Source organism: Pimephales promelas, chromosome 18, assembly GCF_988280905.1.
Source record: "Pimephales promelas chromosome 18, fPimPro1.hap1.1, whole genome shotgun sequence".
Taxonomy (NCBI): domain Eukaryota; kingdom Metazoa; phylum Chordata; class Actinopteri; order Cypriniformes; family Leuciscidae; genus Pimephales; species Pimephales promelas.
In genome coordinates, this window is record NC_142786.1 from 26,185,494 (window position 1) to 26,207,330 (window position 21,837).

General features: G+C 38.1%; 1 protein-coding gene across 4 annotated transcripts in view; it reads left to right on the top strand.

Annotated features, from left to right (window-relative positions):
- ctnnal1 (catenin alpha like 1) overlaps nucleotides 1–21,837 on the top strand; it is a 94,568-nt gene that overhangs the window by 21,938 nt on the left and 50,793 nt on the right. For 3 of the 4 annotated variants that reach the window (XM_039681211.2, XM_039681213.2, XM_039681212.2), the window contains exon 1: nucleotides 13,191–13,459. The exons of the other annotated variant lie outside the window; for it this stretch is intronic. In XM_039681211.2, the coding sequence (XP_039537145.2) occupies nucleotides 13,364–13,459 (96 nt within the window). In that variant the 5' untranslated portion in view covers nucleotides 13,191–13,363. Of the gene's footprint in view, nucleotides 1–13,190; nucleotides 13,460–21,837 lie in introns of those variants that run through there. 4 annotated transcript variants of the gene reach the window in all.

Genomic DNA, 21,837 nt, shown 5'->3' on the forward strand with positions numbered 1-21,837 from the left:
TCTAATGGCACTGCTTGTTATTGCAATGAATTAAATCATTTGGCATTTTAGATTCACATAAAATGCATTAACATTTAATATGTAGCACAAAATAGATTTTGCAGTCAATTGTGACATTGACACAGACACACACATTATTGTTCACACTGTGATGTTCTTTCACAGAATGGTGCTTCAGTCAGACAGCCAAAACAGAGCATGATTTCCATCACAATGACCAAATGTGATTATCTAAATGATCGTTTTATTTGTCTATGAGTCTGAATCTGGGTAATTCCAGTATACAAACTGCTTACTTTCTCCCTACATAATCAGAACCATCTCCCACCCAGAAACCAACACTATACCATGTTGTACAGCTCAACTTGTTTAATGGAAAGATCACAACCTCTCACATCGTCAACTTATCGAGTTGTAGAAAGCCACATGCACCTAAAAATAGCCTCGCGCTTGCTGTTTTATCAGATTGTACTTGATTGGCTGAAGTATGAGTAAGCATTTTCAGTGTTTTGCAACATATAGGTATTATGAAAGCATATGGAGCTCACATGGTTGAGCACACATGCTTGGTTTGATGTAAAAATGATTACAGGCTCTTTCTCCTGCTGCTACTCTCATGACATTGTAATTTACTGTTATCAATTCATCACTCAACCGATGGGCTAAAATCATTACCAGGCCCAAACTATAACCATTCAATAGAATCAACTCAAAATCTGAAGTTTGACAAAAGCCTCACAATGCATATAACACGTGTTAAACATGCCACGGCAAAGGTGAAATAAGATCCAAGGTGCAGATCAGAATCTAATGCTCGTTTAGCATTAGATATAGAAGTCTTCAGATTGGTAGAGCTACTTTGTTCCTAAACACTGTAACTAGAGCTGGACCCCAAGGGCACGTTTCCTTGAGATGGGATGGATGTGGTAGATGAAGATAAAGACTGTGGTAACATCTCTAACATCTGTGTAATGATCTAACATGTCTCGTGATCAAGAAAAACACAGAAGCAGTGTGTGGTGCATGGTTTAAGCCTTTGAATTTAAAGACATGCACTTGTCTGCTCTTCCTTTGACTGTGAATAAGAAAAGAGGAGGTAGTGTTGAAGTTTGTGCCATTGAACATAATATGTTTGATGTAATTTAGCCTTCAGCCCAGCTGTTTAAACCATAGGATGGGCATATTATGAGAAATAAAAAAAGGGTTGCTTTGTCTTTAAAGGTTCTTTATGATACAGGAGTTCTCAGAGTTTTAAGTGAAATTTGTCTAAAATATTATCAGCTTTTAACTTTGGGAGATTTCAACGTGCATGACTGAAGATTTTACGGACTATTATTTTTTAACCTCACACAACATCTACATGGACCTAGCATGGACGTGGACTTATGGCCTTTCTGTTGGGGATGTTGAAATTTCTTGTGCCATTTCTTGTGTCATTTGCAGTGCATGTTCTCCAGTTCGCCAGGTTGGGAATTTAAACACTGCCACTACTGAGCAGTTAAATATTCTCTGGGTTTGACATTACCTGTACTCTTAATAGCACTTGCCTGCTTCTGGATGTGAATCTTTTCTTTTACCATTTTTAATTCTGTATGTTCCTCTATCCTAAATCCCATCTCTCCTATAAAGGTTAAGAGTGTTAAGCCAAATCTTCCAATCAGCTGTGGAAGAGGGAAGAATCTATTTGGCTGATTTACTCATAAAGTACAGGGTTGGTAATTATAAAGTTATTCAATAATAACTCCAATTGTTACATGTCCTGATCTGTCTGGTATTGTATGTGATGATCTGTTGAACTTTTTGTTCAGAAAATTGATATCAGGTTGCATATTGAACGTGGTTTGTATAACCTCTTGCTTTCTTGTACCCCTTCTGCTGCGTTTGATCAATTGGCGTGAATTTCTCTACAGTCATTAGCAGAGTCGGTCAGTTGAAACCTACACATTGTCGTAATGTTATTCCATTAAGATTAGTTAAGCAGACTTCAGAAATCATTGGTCCAATTCTACAAACACATAAAGCTACTGTGTTACTATTTTAGTTTATTCTTAGCTAAAAACACTTAGTTCTTTCAAAAGTGCTCGTTAATGTATATTTACTTTGTTCAAGTAATAAAGTGTTCTTGTGAGTGTATAATATGCCATTGAAAATACACGGGTAATGTCAGTCGGCATGTTGCCCCTCCATCTTGAAAGTACATTAGCCAAAGAGGGACATACCCGTTAATTCAAGCTTCGCCTTTCGCGTTTACACTTGAGTTAACACTCATGGACGAGGTCGAACTGGAAGCCATGTTAATCTTGGATTACATTGGCCACCGTAGGAGTTAAAACGAAATCGGAATTAAGAGTAACAGAAACTAATATTCACTGGATGCTCATATACCTTCATTCACCTCTAGGTAAAAATCACACAGTGTAGCTTTAACTCTGTTCTACAGTTAACTCTGTTCAAGTTCTACAAAATCAGTAGTTCCAATGTGTTTTAAGCATACTATTTTACAGCCCCTTCTGAAAAGTATTTTTTATAATCTAATAATTTTTATAATTACTAATTACTAATTTCGATATGACAATTTTTATCTAAATGTTGTATGGTCAATTGCAGACTTTTTCTTTTAGAGTTTAAAGCGAATCACAGCACAGAAACGGCCCTATTTAAAGTTTTAAAGGAAACTTAGATTTAGATAGTTTGATTTATGTTTTAGTAGACCTCGGCGCATCGTATGACACCATTGATCACAATATTCTTGTCTCGCCTTCCTTCTTAAGTCCTTCCCTTTTAATTTTGCCTGTTAATTTTGGTCAACATGTTCTAAAACATTGTTTAGTGGGGTTCCACAAGGAACTGTTCTTGGCACAATCCTGTTTTAATTATAAATGCTACCTTTAGGTTTTGAATTTCTGAAGCATGGGAGTATCTTTTCATTGTTAAACAGATGACCTTCGTGGAAAGAAGATAAGAGTTCAGTTAAGTTAAACCGTGGATGTAAAGAATATTTGTGTACAGTTTGATAATTCGCTGAAATTTGATAAACATTAATCATTAATCTTTAGTCATATTTTTCTTCTGCGAGTAATAGATTGCAAAAATCAGAATAGTTTAGTATAAACTTACAAGTATTTGATCTGATTAAATGATTCATATGTTTTAAAATGAAATGTTAATTTAGATGGCCGTAAAATCTGAATATGATCAGTGAAAGCATTTCTTATGGTGCTTCCATATAGTTGTTTAATCCCAACTGTGGCATGACCTAACTGTCTAAACATTTCCATTATACTCAAATTGCTTGCAGGCTTCATTCACTTAGTGTGAGGCAATAAACTAAGAATATTGAACATTACAAAAACATATTCTCCAAAAAAAATGTATTCTACAAATAAGCACGACTTAATCAGAGAAAAAGACAATTTTACAAGGAGCATTTTTCACTCCTTTTTCTGACGTAAATAAAGAGACCGTTTTTTTTGTTTTTTTTAATGCATTTCCGCAAACATTTTTTTGCGCTTATTCAAGTGTCAAGATAGGTAAATCAATGGAGGGCTTTCATAGTTCAGTCTGAACTCTGAAGATTATAATCTGTCAGTCATACGAGAGTTATGACTCTTCTCTAAAGAGAGCATGTTCTGAGAAGTATGGAAAGGCACATTTAAAGACTTTTCCTCCCGTTTGAGGAAGCAGATGTGTTCCAGATGTGCTCCGACTACATCATAAATAAGTCTGAAACAAAAACGGGTGCATTGCTGTACTATACCAGCGCCATATGTATATTCGTATAATTCATTTGTCTTGGACAAATAATAACACGTTGATGTTGAGAATCAACAACATTAATCAATTGCATGTTGTAAAGGAATAGTTCAACATGAAGATTTTGTAATTATTTACTCATCCACGTCTTTACAAACTGATGTGCTCATATTGTGTCTGTGATGAATAAACAGTGCTCAGAATGTTGAGCAGAATTACAATTTTGGGGTGAAGTACTCCTTTACGACAATAATTTTACTAAGCATCAGAAGCTTGCAAACAGAGGTTGTCACTGTAGCCACGTATGCAAGTAGTGATGCAGGGTTTATGGCAGGCACAGGTGGGATTCTGATTGGGCCAACAATCTGTTCTCTCTTAATTCTTTCAGATTTGGCCTCTGTCTTTCTATTCAGTTTATCAACAGTGTTTCCGTCTCGACAGGAACTCAAACTTAAGGAAACGTCTCTCAAGTGTTTGGAACCATTACTCTTCGAAGCTTCTGGAAATTTGAATAATGCTTTAAACAATTGTCTTTAATCTAAATAGAACTATAGCATTTTTGTTATTTATTTGAGAGCTTGATTTATCATGAAATCAATATATAACAGAGTTAACTGTTTTCACTTATACAGTGGTATTTTAAATAATGGAAACTTTGTGGCATCTAAAACTTCTGATTATGAATTCTATTTCTATGTCATAGAAGTGCTCTTGCTGTGCATGCTTTTTTATAGAATCTAGGTTAGATGGACTGTGGTGTTCACTTCCTTTATGCATTTGCACTTGGCCCAGTCTTAGGCTGTGTTGGTATAGAGTATAAATATCAGTCAATGCCACTTTGCTTTCATTACTGTTAAACATTGTCTACCTTTTGGTACCTCTGGTCTAGTTATGATGGAAAAACATGATATGAATCTAACATATGTTCCATCAATCATTTTAATACAAAACTGTAAAATGCAGATTGTAATGATCTGATGTGATAAGAGCTTGATTTACCTCCATGGAGGTCAACATGACCACACTTCAGTATGGAATCCTTATTCCGCAATTGCACTGATGAATTTTTTTTACCATCTTCAAAGAAAGTTTAAATGCAAATATTGTTATGAAACAACCCTAACTTGACTTTGGTTCACATTACTTATTTTCCAGATGTCAATGCTGTGTCATAGCCGGAAACATGCAGACAAGACATTGGAACGGCTCTGTTAGATTTGCGTTGGATAAATGGATTCTGAAATATTTACCATTGCCAATATTCTCCACGAACAGTCATTTCCCTTTTAGAACTGCTAATCAATGAATCAATCAATCAATCATAAATCAACAGCATCAAACAAACAAACATCCAGTTCACAAAACACAAGATGATGTAAAATAAACATTATACCGTCCGAGCATATACGTAAAATATCAGGAAAAATTAGCCTACCCTAAACTCTGTTTCTCAGGAAAATATGAATCAAGTTGCAAACCCTGTGCAAAGAAAATAAGTAAACCTATGTTTTAGGAAAACATTATTATTAAGAAGGGTAATTTAATACAGCAGGCTATCAGCATCTGAGTCTGTATGTAACTAATTTTGCATTTGCGTGCTGTCAGAATGTCCTAAAGGCCTACTTCCCACTTCTGAAGTTGTGATTAAGAGCTTGTCAAAACTTTGACATGTTGAAATGATAATGAATGAACCCAAAAGGTTCCATATAGAACATTTTTCCTTGTTACAAAGAACCCTTAAGGGATCTTATTATTGAACTCTTAAAAAGGGTTCTGTATAGAACCTTTTAGAGGTTACAGATACGTAGCGCTGATGGACCTTTTAAGGTTCTATATAGAACCTTTTCTTCTAAGAGTGTAGGCTAAAGTAACTTGGGTACTAGTGTAACAGTGACACTATGTGGCACATCTGGACAATTGCGCAATTAGCTATAGCACACCATCTTCTTTACAAAACAGTGTGACATTACTAAAATGTGAGTATATATTGTAGATTTTTTTCATTTTTTTTTCATGAAAATTATTTAGTTACCAAATCAATTATGTACAGTAGCCTATTCTATAAAACATTTTTTCTAATCATCAAATGGAACAGAGCTTAAGTACTGGGCACTACACTTAAGCAACGTTTGTTGTGTATTACATGTTTGAATGAATATTTAAAAATGCCTGCATGACTGCATCTAACACATTTCCTTTAGCATAAATACAGTGATGATGTGACAGTAATAGTACTGCATCACCAGTAGATGGAGCTAGATATCTTATTCACTGAGCAATCAATATACACATTTATTTCATAACCTGCTATTTCATAACTTCCATCACTGTAATATTATACCAACTACCCTACCAGCTGCAGTATAGAAATGTCTCAGACAATAAAATACAATTTTGCAAAGCACACAAGACAATAAATCTAAATCGTATCTATCTGTTGTGATTTGAAACGGTCTGTCTTGAAATTCTCTTTAGTGCAGATGTGCTTTAAATACTTTAAAGGGAAAGAAGATTATAACTGAGACCTCTGGTTATGAAGATCCTAGTCATGCAATAAACCTGTCACATCCTATTTTACAAAGAAACACCTTACAAGGATCTAATAAATGACCATGTTTTATGCAGAACCATATAAACTGTCTTAGATGTGTAAATTAAGTTTGGTTGCACTTCATAGATTTTATTTATTGACCCGATGTAAAGCACCATCACCAGTCGTCTCACTTCCTGTCTGAGCTCAGCTTGGCTGTCAGACATGGGACGATCCAAAAAGGGCTGCCAGACATCAATTGCAAAGGCTCTGTGACAGTTTTGTCAGAAATGGTTTCCCGCTGACTGCTTGACAAGATCATGAACAATAAGCTATGGTTGATTCTGAACCTTTGAGACGAGATGATTAATGACAACAGGCCATGCAAGGACTGAGCTGCAGTTCTGAAATATTCGTGCTCTGACACCTTAAAGGTTGTATCAGTGATTTCAGGCCCAAACAAAAATGATCACATTCATCTAATCTTTCCTAACGATCCGCTAGCTGCCCGCCCCATAAGCAGGCTGTTAAAAAAAAACGCGTCTCTGTAGGGCAGGCAGCCTAGGCTCTGATATCTGCACACAAAAACAAATGGGAACGACCACCACTCAAAATCAAAATAAACAAAATGTTGTTTGTTTTTGCGCTCGTTCACACTAAATCGAAGCTGAAGAATAAGCCTGCGTCTATCAACCCTATGCTATCAACGGACCAGATACTTTTAACATGGAAGAGGTATTCCCCTAGCCTGGTTAAAACCAGACCATTCTCAGTTATAAATGAGTTATGGTCTAAGCGTCGTAGACTAATCATTTCCAAAGGGGCGTCACCAGCGGACGTCGCGGGTAGACCTTAACCAACCAATCAGAGCGATGAAGTAGATGATGTATGCAGAGCGGCGGAGAAACATTTCTGAGTGTTGTTCTTTGCTCGGTTTTTAACAAAAAGGAAACGTTTAAATCGCTTAAACAGACGCGAGTGATGTTCGACGGCGGCATCCATCTTTGTAATGTGTGTTTCTGCCGCGATCTCGACATATTGGAAACGAGCTTGAATGAGCACTTTGCCAGACTAAATTTGCCGGAAGTCGTCTGTTTTTCCGAGGGAATGGGCTCTATGCACGGCGTTATTTCCGGTGAAGGATTAAGGATGCTCGAACTTCCGCCGATCATAGAGTCCAATGCAATACCGAGAACTTATATTGAATTTTATACTCCATGGTTATACTAATGAAACGTTAGTCACAAAAACAGATAAAACAGACACCCCTCGTTGTGTTTATGCTTCTTTTTAAAATTATATTAAATAAACATAACTATATATAAAATTACATCTAAACGTATGTACGTTTCGTTTCAAAGACGGGAGGACAGTAAATATTGAAGACTCTGCCATAATCCCGTTTTCTCCGGTTTTCCTCCACTTTAATCTACACAACCGGAAATGGACGAGCATCCTTACGTCAAATGCGGAACTTATGCGTGCATATAGCCCATACCGTCGTTTTTCGTCAAAGAAACGAATAATAATCAGGAAGGCTTTTGAATGGTGGAGAGAACTAAAGAATTGAAAATTTTTAAATCGGACGCAGAGGTTGCACTGTTGACTTTTTTTGTATGTGAACTATGTGTGAAAATATAATTCTTTAAAAAATATGAGTGAAACTCGACTAAACTTAGCTCTAGCGAATATCAGAGTGTAGGGATTTATTGTGTGAGTTGCGTTTGTTATGTGTCTACTTTGATGTGTAGCCATAACATGTAGCCTAAGATTAGCAATAACACTAGCCTACGTTCAGGACTAACTTTAGCCGTATAATAATAATAAGTTGTTATAATATTATTCCAGATCCCCATAATGTTAGATCTGTAGCGACTGATTCTGGTACGTTTTATCATACTGCTGCTTCCAGTGAAGCACCAGCAAAACTAGCTGTATGATATGACATGGCTCAACTGCAGATTTTATATACATCATTATACTTTGTAATTGCCAAGTTCACATTTTACAGTTCACAAAATGAACAATGCATTCTCATCCTAGGGCGTCATATAGTGACGCTTTTGACAATGCGTAGCCTATACATCCAAAGCACATGGCACCCTTTAGCGTCAATATAACACGCTTCCGTTATGGGTAGGTTTAGGTCTGGGGTAGGGTTAGGTTTAGACCACTAGGAGGCGCCTTCTGGCCCATATATATCTGCGTCTCATATTGACGCTAAAGGGTGCCATGTGCGTTGTCAGTATGTGGTGCCTTGGGATGAGAATGGGCTGGAATGAGCCATCATTAAGGCAGACGTCAATCTGAAAATAGATTGTTTTTGTCACTTTAAGAAATGCGCGTGCATGATTGTTTTTTTCATGATGCACAAAACAGGAGAGAGGGGCGAGCTAACTTGGTTTGTTTGTGATCTCGCTTTAAACACAAACAGAAGTGACGTCACCCGCAATCACTGATACAACCTTTAAGTGAAAACCACAAACTTCATGTCATGGAAATTTCTTGGCTTCTGAAATGAGGAACCTGCACAGAATTTGTTTCACTCAAGAAGGATTATGAAGTATAATCCCTCTGAGACTGTAGAGATTTATAATTGATTAACTGAAGAGGGAAATTGGCAACAGATAATGGAACTTTTAAATAGAGAACTGTATTAAACCTTATTTGCAGGTCTAAGATATAATGGTAACATTTTACAATAAGGTTCATTAGTTAGCTATATTAGTTAACATGTATTAAAAATGAACAATACTTAGTCAGCATTTATTAATCTTAGTTAATATTAATTCCAACTTTTACTAATACATTATTAAAATCAAAGGTTGTATTAGTTAACATAGTTAATGCACTATGAACTAACATGAACGCACAATGAACAGCTGTATTTATATTAACTAACATTAACAAAGATTAATAAACACTGTAACTAATGCATTGCTCATCGTTCATGTTAGTTAATGCATTTACTAATGTTAACTAATGAACCTTATTGTAAAGTGTTACCGATATAACTAAATGTTTTTGCTTAAAAACACTAGTTATTTATACAATACAATACAAACAATATTTATATTTGATTATATTCATTATTATATTTTCAGTATAATTCGTGTTATATATTTTTATAGGTATTTTGGTTTTTCTTGTTAATTATGATTCTGTCTGACATCAATTTGACCTCTGGGGGTCAAAAGGTTATCTTCAGTCCATGCAGATCATTCATTATCTTCAGATCAGTTTTCTTCTGGCTGTAATTGAAATACTTTACAAGCTTACACAACCTGGTGTGAAGCATTTTTACAATGGAATGCTAAAAACGTTCCTTGCGTTCCCGAACATTCTTGACTTAAAAATAATCTTAATCTGTCACAAGCATACAAGAATTAGGCATCATTTACCTGTCTCTCACTTTCATATATGTTTTCTTCCTTTGTCACAAAACCACATGATTTCTCCTGCTTCAGAGACAGTAGTGTTATTATCTTTATGGCTCAGAATCTGAGCAAAAATGTGAGGTCAAACTCCATACACACATTACAATACACTGTCCCGCCAGCACATGTACACACACGCACAGACACACACACATGCACGTATGGTTTATTATCTTTGTGGGCACTGTAGACGTAATGGTTTTTAAACTGTAAAAACTGTATATTCTATCCCTTACACTAACCCTACTCCTAAACCTACCCGTCACACAAAACATTCGGCATTTAAAAAAAAAAAAAAAAAAAAAAAACGAATTCTGAACGATTTATAAGCTTGTTTCCTCATGGTGACTTCAATTTAGATCCCCACAGTGAGTCCCCATGAGTCTGTGTGCATTCAAGTTGAAGTCCCCACTGGGAAAGAAAAACATGTACAAACACACACACACACGCATTACAATTCACCTATACTGCATGTTTTTTTTTTTCAGGGGAATCTGGAGCTCCCAGAGGAAACCCACTAAGTTCTGTGATAGTCAATGAAGCTTTTTACACTGCACAATGAATCTCTTATTTACATGGCGTCTACGGTTTGTTTATTATAATGAGATGATTCACAAGCGTTCAGAACTCAACACTGAACAAAGATTTCAGAGTTTTGAGTGGTGAGTGGATTCCGACTAACTTAGACACCTCTGATTGGCCACTGCTTTCAAGAAATCATCAGATGTGATTGGCAGATCAATGCTGCAAAAGCACTTTGTAAATAGAAACCTTTGACGTTCTCCATAGCGCAAACACAAATACGCACTTGAGCGTTCGCCAAATACGTATGTTTAGCCAAATCATATGGCCCCGATTCCCTGGGGCCCTCAGCAGCCGCTTACCTCGCTTATTGGTTAAGTCCACCCCTGATTATGTCCCATTAGAAGTGTGAAACAAAACAAAAAAAGAGCTTACAGCAGCAAGGTTCCTTCTGACGCCTGAGGGTTACATAAACTTAAGGTTTTATGCTGACACTGCTAAGGCGAGCCACTCATCTTCCAGACTGAGAAGGCCTTCAGACATTTGCATTAACCAACATTAGTCAAAACACTTCATCAGGGTCGGTTTTCTTTAGTGCAGTATAAGCAATTTACATTCACTTAAGTTTTTGAATATCAGATTGTCTGCCAGCAATGACCCACAAATGACAGGTATTGTAATCAGTTTGACTAAGGCGTAAAGACGGGCTTAGGGATTCACTTTGGATCTGAAACTCTGCTAGAATGCAGATCCATGTTTCCAGGGTGATGAATGTGCTCACTTTGCACTTTCCTTTCTGTGTCCTAAGTCCCTTCATTTATGATGTCTACATTCTGTACATTGCCTCGTCTTGTGGCACTGAGCAACACAGGGAGCTCTGGAGGGAGAAAATGCTGTCAGCATTTCTAAAAAGAGTGAAGGAAGTGCAGAAAAAAAGCAGTCTTTTGTCTGGGGAAAGATTTTAAAGTCGGCATTCACCCTATTTTCGAAATGCATTTTATTGATCTTTTTCATGAACATGTTTCAGTTTTTATTTGTTTTGATTTCGTAATTGTTAATAAAAATATGAACATTCAGTCACCCAGTGAAACGTCAGACTTCTCCCTGATGTAAAGTATGCTGGATTATCCAATTAATTAGTCCTCTTAAAGGGATACTCCATCGTTTTTTCATATTAAACTATGTTATTCCCTTAACTAAGACGAGTTGATGCATACCTCTGTCGTCTCAGTGCGTGTGCTCAATCGCTCTGGAGCGCGAGACACTTTGATAGCACTTAACTAAAGCAGTTCATTCAATATGGGCCAAGCAAAGAAGCGACCAAACACACCTCCATGAGGTGAGTTTAATTTCTGTGTAACAAATTTTCAAAAATGTAATGTTTTCTGACAGGTTTCTCTAACACTCAATCGCCTTTTACACGTTTGTGGGGAATCAGCCTTTTGAAGTTTTTCTGTTTTTTTTTTATAATGCAAAATTCATAGTGCACTTTTAAGTAGAGAAATATAACCCTACAAAATTCTGAGAGAGAGAGAAAACACCATTGCCTGAATAATGTATCCAATTTCTTTTATCAGATACCATGCAGTGCATTGCAGTAATTATGCAATCCTGAAGAAAACATCAGAAAAACGTTGACATTGTTGTCAGCTTTCAAGCCAAGAGGTTACACAGTGGTGGACCTCTGTACTTGAGCTGGATAAGGACTAAAACCACATTTTGGTTCAGTGGGAGAGTTTATTTGTCCACTGCTCTTGCTGCACTGGTTTGAGGAAGTGTTCTCATGTCACCTGATACTCATGACTCAGAGGAAACACACACATCCCTGAAGCTTGAATTACCACCTTACACTTAAACAAAGCTGTTACTTATGCAAGAAGATGACACAAACAACTCAAATCATATCAGGAACATTTGTGGATTGAGGCTTGAGGTTGGAGCTCAAAAGAAGATATAGTGAAAAGAGTTTGATTTTTGTCCATATAGTGAAAGTCAATGGGGTCCAAAACAACACCACAATGTCTTTCATGACAAAAACATCAAATCTTCTTTTGTGTTTCACAGGAGAAAGAGGGTCGTGATAACAGAATTCTCGTTTCTGGGTGAACCATCCCATTTAATAACCTTCCAAATATACTGTACCTGAAGTAACTGCAGTTAATCTCCTGAGAAGTTCTCTAACCATCTGAACACATCTAGGCTTTCACAGCTTTTGTGAATAGATTGTCCTGCTTAAACAAAATGTGCATCCCAACCTTTTAAAAATATGTTGGCATAAGAGTTTTACAGCCCACTGCAAACAGTTGAGAAACGCTGAATCGTCTCATTTCATTCTAAAGAGACTGAGAAAATCGTCACAGGCTGAGACATTTGGGGCACGGTCTGCATTTGTGATGAGATTAGTAACTTCAATTAGCATTTAATAAATGGACTATTGTTACTTCGGCAGCACCACCGAAACGCACGGACATGAGCTGGTGTGAGATGGTGGAAATACATTATGCACCTTGGGAATAATAATTCAGATCGCAACAGTTGTAGCATGTTCGTCGTACTACAAAACTTTTGCAAGGCAGTGAAACCCTTCAATTTAAACTGCTCAGTGATTCCAGTTTATTGTGCTGCAAATAACTACACTTTATGCGATTAAACAGAGATATTGACTAAAAGCTGCGAATAACTAAAAAAGGAAGATAAGAAGCGAAAGTAAAAGTGAAAAAGGCAAAAAAACAATAATGAACAAAAAGTAAAATGAATAGTTGGGTGAGAGAAAGACACTGTTCCTAGTGTGCTGCTTGCGCACAGTCTGCTTGTGATCGCGCGCACGCTCGCTCGCTCGCTCCCTCTCTCTCTCTCTATGGTCTGTGTCGCTCTCGGAGACGCACTCTCCAGCGGTTGCCTGCAGCAGTCAGTCAGTCAGTCAGTCAGTCAGTCCTGTGCTTGTAGTTTGCTTTATTGCATGTAGCCTACATGAGCAGTCCGTCACTCAGAAGCGAGTGCTTGTGGTCGGATTACAGTGCAGAGCCACACGCTGCTTCTAAACTAAACCAAACAAACGCTAGCAGCATTGAGAGACTCCAAAACTCAGTGTTGTCGTGAGCACTCGTGGGGGTCGGCGGGAATGGCTTCGTCTCCGTGCGGCGGTGGGAACTTCGATTGCGGGCTGGAAATCCAAACTCGCTCGGTGGAGCAAACACTCATCCCGCTCGTGTCTCAGGTGAGTCCGAAACTTCTCGGCGGGGTTAATTAATCATCCAAAACCCAATGTGGGATTTTTTTCCCTTCTTTTTTAAAGAAGTGCTTTTCCGTTGTATGTGTAAAGGTTAACCAGAACACTGTCTGAAACCTCAACAAATACAACACTTCACCATGGTAACTAGAGTTTTCTTCAGAATGCCATATTTGCTACAGTTAAAGTAAAAATAAACTAATATGGGTGCCCGTTTAAAACTGTGTAACTTAGGCTACTTCAGTGTATTTCGCCCATGTCAAAGCTTCTGTCATTTTGATGAATGTATTTTTTAGATGGCAAATTAAGTTGCTTCAGTTTAATTGACGATCATTGAAGTAATTATGGTATTTTTCCGGAGAACTGTGGTTGACATGTTAGGTTATAGTCAGGGAAGTTTGTTGTTTTGTATTTGGCAGGGTCATATTCTGATGAATGAACAGGAGTGAAACTTTGTTTCGTGTTATTTGAGAGGATGGTGTGCAAGCTTCTTCAATTAGTGTAGAACACAAACGGTTTGGGTTTAACCAAGTCTGACATTAATTCAGTAATATAAAATACATTTTTACTGTAACCTAATCAATGCAGGCTATGGCATTTTCTTTCATAACACAATACCTGACTTGTTTGTATAGGCCTATGCTTACTCTTTAAAACTTTTTTTCTTTCTAAAAATGTACAAGTTTATGTATGAATTACATAGAAATCGCCACCTCATTTTGTATCTTTCTTCAAAAAGGAAAAAAGATGCAAGCCCCCTGCTCTGGGCTTTACATTTTCTTGCTTTCCGCTCACTGGTGAGAGAAACCCTCTCTGGGGTGCCTTTCCCAAAAGCATTGTTAGCCAACATTGCAAGTTCTGTCATTTGCAACATTGTTCAACAATTCTTTGTGAAGTTGTGTGGTTGGAACTTGGAGCTGCAGCCATTAACAACAGTTGTATAGTGGTTTGAAGAACAGAAGTGCCTCATATTTAGTAGTTTTGGGAACTTTATCTTCTATTCTATATCTATTATCTTTATAAAATAAAAAACATGCAGGCTACTGCTTTAGATTAAACTGGGAAGGGTCATAGCACTTGGCTATTGTTGTGATTTGGCACTGCAGGTCTTGATGCCCAATTCGATTTGTTGATTAAATCGGATTATAATCAACCAGCAGCTTACATCTTATTTCAAAAGTGACATATCCGATATCTACATTTACACTAGGCCTATTTGGTGAAACAACCCAAGGTAGACGCACTGACCCGGAAAGGATGATAATACAAGCTTTTGCTTTCTGCACCATCTTTAAAGGTCAACATAACATCTATCTCTTAAAGTGGAGAAAATAACGAGAAGAGCCTTTGCTCCATGTGCAAAAACACAGTTGACGTCACAGTTGTTTTTTCAATGGCGTACGACTCGCATTGATGGGAATAGCCGATCTGTCTGCTTGCACGTATGATTCATATCAGATTTATTTCCCACATATGAATGAGGCCTGAAAAAGATCTGAGAATATCAGATTCCATGCTTTTTTTCTTCCTTTTTCTTGCTTTCTTGCTTCTCTCTTTCAAAAAGTCCTTTACTTGGTAGGTTCACAGCTAACAGCTGCTGATTTCCATTTGTCATTAAATAACAGGATTCACCTTGGTAATGGTAGCACAACTACACATGTGCCGTTCTGAAGAACCGTGTTTTGTTTTAAAAGCATGTAATCGGTTTTCATGTGATTTTCATACTATGCTTCCAAAACCGTCCCCATGCGCTTGGTTAAAGACAGGCATTTAGATTTGATATCATTAGAATTTCTATTGCTCAAGTAAATTCTATTTCACAACCATACAGAGGGCAAGCAGTTTGGAGAATGGGTGGATGTTTGGATGGATGGGTGCTTCATTCTAATTGAAGTTTATTTTGTATTGTGATGGGAATTGCTTAAATGTCTTTTGAAAATGTTCTTTAAAGTCACAATTTGTACATTTTTTTTGCCACAAGAGGGCGCAGTTTCCAACAATAACAAAGGCGTAGATTGATGACGCAGTGATGAGCTGAAGGATGGGACTAGCTGTTAAGCTGATGGATCTAATAATGTTTATGGATGAGTGCAAACATTCATGTTTTTAACATTACATTGGTCGCAATTACTAAAGAGACAGATATCACACGCGAATCCCGCGAATATAAAGGAATAAGGACATTTAATTCTACCGAACTACCCGCAAGTGCTGGATTACTCATCACTAGACAAATTAAACTTGCGAGGTAATGCAGCGCTGCTTCACTTGGTCTAACGTTACACTATCACAAGAAACGCCATTTAAATGTTTGTTGAAAGTTGTCATGTTATACTACTTGTTAGTTTTTTTGCTATACGAAACTAGCAGTAAGCTAGATCAACATTAGAAAAACATACTGACCATATTCTAACATTTCATCATGTTGGGTTAACATTATATAACATTGATTTGTTTTATGTACATTTACTCACCTGTCTAATAAAGCTGTAGTGACTCGTAAAGCTCTATGAAGTCCAAGTTAGTCGCGGGCGTGGAGCTCTCGGCATCTCAAAAACGCCACACTGATATTGATCCTCATTTTAGTTCTCCTTGTTTTTCCCAAAGTCTGCTTGCCATGGTCTATGTTTAAAAGAAACAGGAACTGAGTGCCGCTAAGCTTTACGCACTATGCAGTTGTCCACGTCTGTGAACGTCGTGTGAACGGTAACCGAGGATAGCGCGGATATTACGTCATTTACAGGCAAACATTTTTTTCAACAATTTCTCTGAAATAAAAAATCTTTGGAGACTTTTGAAATATTGAAAGTACACAGCTGCAGGAAATATCACACCGGGCAAGTGATTTTTGGATATTTTATTACAAAAGTCTTAAATATTGTACCTTTAAAATTCACTAGTTAGCAGGGATCACTAGGATGGTTGATGGTAATGAGGCTGAAAGGTCAGTGTTAGAAGACATGCTAATCGGCCATTCAGTGGACATTTGGGTAATAGGACCTCTTTTAGAGCTTTACAGATTCTGGACAATAGATGGTCAAAGTGGCCATAGTCACAACCCTTCCCCCAACCTCAGTTTTGTCAAACTTGATTGTGCTCTCTCTATAAACAACAATGATGATACAAATGTAATGTTGTCTTGCCTGCAACTGCCAAGTTTTCTAGACCGTATGCACAAGTCTGGTAGTTGCAATGTGATAAGCACAGTTGGAGACCACTTTGAAATTGTTTCCAAAAAAGAGATGGTTCTTTGATTTGTTCCATGGGGATTGGAGCTGAATCAAAAAGTACTGGATAGCCAAAATTCATTGTGTTGCGTGATGAATGTAAATGTGCCATTATCATCTCAGGTTGTAAGATTGTGTGAAGGACAGGAGGTTGAGTTCAGAGGTCAGATGTATCCCCTCTCTGGGGGGCTGAGCATGATAATGGGAGGAACTGAAAGCTTCAAGTTGGCGAGAAAGGGTTTTCAGAGCTTATTCAGTGACTGACACACACACTCACACGCAGGCATGATCTCCCCCATATCCTCTCTAATATCTGTCTTACATTCACATCTGTGTAATTACTGCTGTTATCCTCCCAGGCCTAGATCAGTCTTTATGTGTTTTTGCCTGTTGGCCCACTCATGCGATGACCTTGTTGACAATAGCTTTCTCTGTTTTTATTAAACTACAATTTCTATATTACCATTGATAATGGGGTCGGGATGGTCATTCTTTGGTTCAGATATAATAATTTATTCAGAAATACATAAAAATGCTGTGACAAAATGTAATGACATGAAATAATAATGTAATATAGTTTTTAACTTTCTATTTAGGCCCACTCCTGAAACTTTTGAACACACTAATTTATAGGCTGAAAACTGCAATTAAGACCATAATAACAATCACACCATAAAAACACACCATAATAACAATCATAATAATTTATTATGTTTCAATGCAACTATGGCCTTGAATTTTGAGCCTAAGCCAGGACAGGATTTATGAAATTACTAAGTCTTTGATCTGATCAGAATGCTTTTAAACTCCTGTGACAAGAAGGCTTGTTAATGCATATTTGTGCTAGCCGTGTCTTTATTCTGAAGGACTAAGTGTAATTTCCAGAAAAGATTTCAGCGATAATTGGCTAAAAATACTTTTATTAGTCTGAGCCCTCGTGCTTTTGTAAGCTCTGTGCAATCTGCACTTTTGTGAACCCCTGAAAGGTGGTGAAAGTGAGAGATTTTTTTGTGTGTGTTCAGTTAAGTACACAGTTGGGCCAAAGTTACATTCCATATGCAAAGCCTCCGCTACCCCACATGACCTAGAAAATAAATGTTGTCAGGGATACAAAGCTGTACTGTAAAAACACTCCATATGTGCCCTGTATGGAGACATCATCAAAACTGAGATGATTAGTTACATGTAATCACCAGAGAAATTCTGTTGGAGGAAATGACAACACATGGAGCATTGTTAGGATAATATACCAACTAGGAGCAGAAAGGGTAAACCAGCATCTCCTGTAGAGACGGTGACAAGAAAGATGAATGTGTGCTCAGTGTAAACTGCCAAGTATTACATGGCCAAATCCCCTTCAGTGCCTGAACAAAGCAAACTTCATGTCGTTCGGTATGCGTAAACTTCTGTGTGTGTGAAGGCATGTTCTCTGTGTTTACTTGACTGCATGTAGTCCTTTGTGCTCCATGTGTTTGTTTAAATAGTGGAGGTGTAAAAAAAGGAAGCCAGAACTGATAAGAGCCGTATTGTGAACTACAACCTCCATCCAGAAACTTTTCTGTAATTCGTCTAACGTACCGTTCATACCAAGGCAAATATAAGTGACAGTGAATATTTACCTTTAGTTACTAAGTGGTATAGGGCTGCATGATTGAGGTAATTTTTTTGCAAAAAGTGTTTGCTAATGGTTTTAAATACAGGGGACGAGGACCACTAGGGAGCCTTAGCAGGGGGGAACACAGGATAATCAATAAATCTTATGGATGGTTGATTAAGTAAGGTCATCATTAGAGTGCATAGAAACACAAGGAAAAATTAAGCGAGCGCGTCATAGTTATGTATAACATTTATCTCCTCTCTAATCGCTCTTGTGGTACTTTGATTTCATTCAACGATCGTTCTGTGCTGTGCCACTTCAATTCGACCACACCTAATGGCGCTTTTCCATTACCAGTACCAGGTTGACTCAACTCGACTCGGCTCGCCTTGTCTCGCTTTTTGCTCCGTTTTCCATTGCAGACTGTACCGCCACAAATAGTACCCGGTCGTTGACACATTTTGTTCCTCACTACCCTATCAAGCTCTCGCTGGATCCTCTCTTCGGCAACCAAACAAAGGATAGTCTGCACCTCCTCGTTTGACCGTGGCGTATTCTTCCGAGTTGCCATAATAATAATAATAGTACTAAGTTTAGAAACTATCTCTGGCCAAACTATTTAAGAATGGCGGAGTTATTCTGGAAACTCCATCTGGCACGTGCAATGATAACGCAGTGAATGGTGATGATTCTCTCTCACCAATCAGCAGTCGGCATTGTTTTCATGTCACATTTTAGTACCGGTCAACTCGCCTCAGCTCGCTCAGAATCTCACCGGAGGTGATACTAAAAAAAGTACCCGAAAGCAGGTACAGGTACAACTTTTACACAGTGGAAAACCAAACAAAGGCGAGCCGAGCTGAGTTGAGTCTAGTCGAGCTGGTATTGCGTAGTGGAAATGCGCCATAAATGTCTTATAGCCATGCAATGGATCAGCCATTTATTTCGAAACATAATTAACCAAGGGTCCAAAAAAATCTTCTTAACAAGGGATTTTACTGAACGTAAGAACTCTAAATGCCACAGTAAAACTACATAGAATAAACAACAAGTAATAAGATCCTGGTGGATGAGGGATGATCTTCCAGCTCTGTTCCAGCTGTGCGCTCCTATTCTATGGCACATGGTAAATCGAGATGTGCCAATCTGAGCGATCAAACCAATCCAAGTGCGAAAGCTGTAAAATAGTGTCCGATTGGTGTCCCTACCCACCACACCTGAGATCCAGTTCCCATTGGTTCAACTTTCATATGACATTGAAAAACACTTCATCATGATCGTGACGCGATCGGATTTTGGAGATCCAGTTTCCATTGGTTCAACTTTCATATGACGTCGGATAGCACTGTGTCATAATCGTGACTCAGTCGAATCCTGCAAGTCCAAAACTTTAGCCAAGCAGCATATTGTCATGCCTGGTCTTTTTCATACAAATACTTGGTTTGGTCTCTAATTGAAACTAATATGCTTGTTGTATTCTGCTTGTTGACGATATATATGACACATCTATGTGTTATGTATTATGATTTTAGATGACAAAAAAGTTTGCCAGGTTTGTTGTAAACCGGAATGACTGTATGTTTTTTTTTTCCATATAATGAAAGATATAGGACTCTGTTGACTTATTGTATTGTATGAACACTTTAAAGTGTGTCTGAAGTGCCCAAATACACTTTGGCACTGTCCCAAACAATTCTCAAGCCTTAAAAAGTAAGATAATCCACTAGTTTTAGTTTAGAGTATGTCTGGTCTTAAATCAGAAGAGAGTCCAGTAGATCACTCTTTGTTGAGAGACTACGATTCTGTTCTTTTCATGGTCATTCTTGGTTTCATCTGGTTTTCACAGCGTTTGTTAATTCATTACCGAGGGAGCTCTCAGAAGTTGCCGTCTGATTAGAGGTGCGACATACCCCTCAGTTTGAGTTTCTGCATCAGTGACAGCTTGGCTTCGCTTCAGGCTGTATTTACGTTACATGGCTACGGGACCTGTCATTGAGCAGGAAGAGATCTTAATCACCGCAACAGTTCGATGGAATTCTTCCTCCCTGAGCTCACGCTAGTTTCAGGGAAAAGTCTGGGAAAGAGGTGGGCTACCTCGGCCCCCCACTGTCTCGGTGTCACCACTGATCTTAGGGCTCACGGGTTGTACTCACGAACAAAGAATCAGCCAGTACGAAAAACAGGTCAGCAACTTTTTGGGTTTCCTGTTGTTTTTTTTAATTCTAGCTGGGTGTTTCTGAATCGCCATGCTAACAATGTATTGCTCTTCAGTCTTTAAATTATATGAGAACATGGAGATAATAAATCTCTGCTTGTAAGGTTGGGCATTCACTGTCTTTCAGCATACTTTGGCACAGGGACAGTGCTGGCTCAAGTTGCTGTGCATATGGAATGTGAGGGACTTGTGACAAATACCCACTTACCTTAACGGTAATTACAAAAGGCTCATTATTCTACTGTACTGTACAATGGCGTGTATATTTTCTCCCTGGACAACAGCAAAACTAGAACAAGTACTCAACCTCCCTAGACAATAACAAAATCGAAGTAAGAGATGGTATTTTGCAGCAATGCTCTATAATGATTTTGTAACAAAACACTGTAGGTTCTTGTCTCACAGCTGAATGAACAGAGCTGAGTCCCCAGAACTGGCCTGTCTCACTTTGGACAGAGGTTTTAATGACCTTAAGAATTCCACATGATCAGTTTAGGATATATCTAAGGTTTCAGCCTGGAGGAGCCCAAATGCAATGAGACCTCTTCTTTTCCAGTCACCCAACACCTGACCTGTGACATCCATCACCTGTCTAGGATTGGAAACCTTGAAGGGGAAACCATAATGTCAAGGTCATATCCCCCCCCCCACACACACAAATTTTCTGGACAATTAAGCACATTGCACCCAACCCCCCCCCCCACCTTTCTTTATTTGTGTGTGATCTGCAGATGACTTGCTACAGTTGGTCTTGATCTCCTGTTCTCACACAAGCATTTCTCTAACTTGTTGAGCTCTTTGTTCCTAAAGAAGGCTTATGATCTCAGAGCTAAGCTTAAATATGACGCCAACACACTGTGTTGGAGTCTTTTGTTAAAGCATTTAACCTATCCACTGTCTGCTGGGGAACTGAAGTTACAGACAGGCTTTGTGAAAACAGCCATCATTTAAATACTGTACATTGCCAAAAGCCTAAAACACCAATGAAAAGTTAACCTGCTCAGTGGACCGTACTGGTAGATCCCACTAAAACATTAAAAGATGCTTTCATAACTACAAAAGGAGTTCATTATTTCATCAAAACCTTTTTGGAGCGTGCAGACAGTCATTAGATCAGATCTATCTTAAGTAGCTTTTTAGGAAACCGTATTTGAGTGACACCCGTAATCATGGCCTGTCATGGGTATGTTAACTTTAAAGTGGTTAAAATCACAGATACGTCACCTGGTCAATGGGAAATGCGTAGTGAGTGTCTTTGAAATTAGATGGTGCATTGTAAATGCATGTTGACTCTCGCCAGAGCTCACAAATAAAAGTTCGTTTTTTT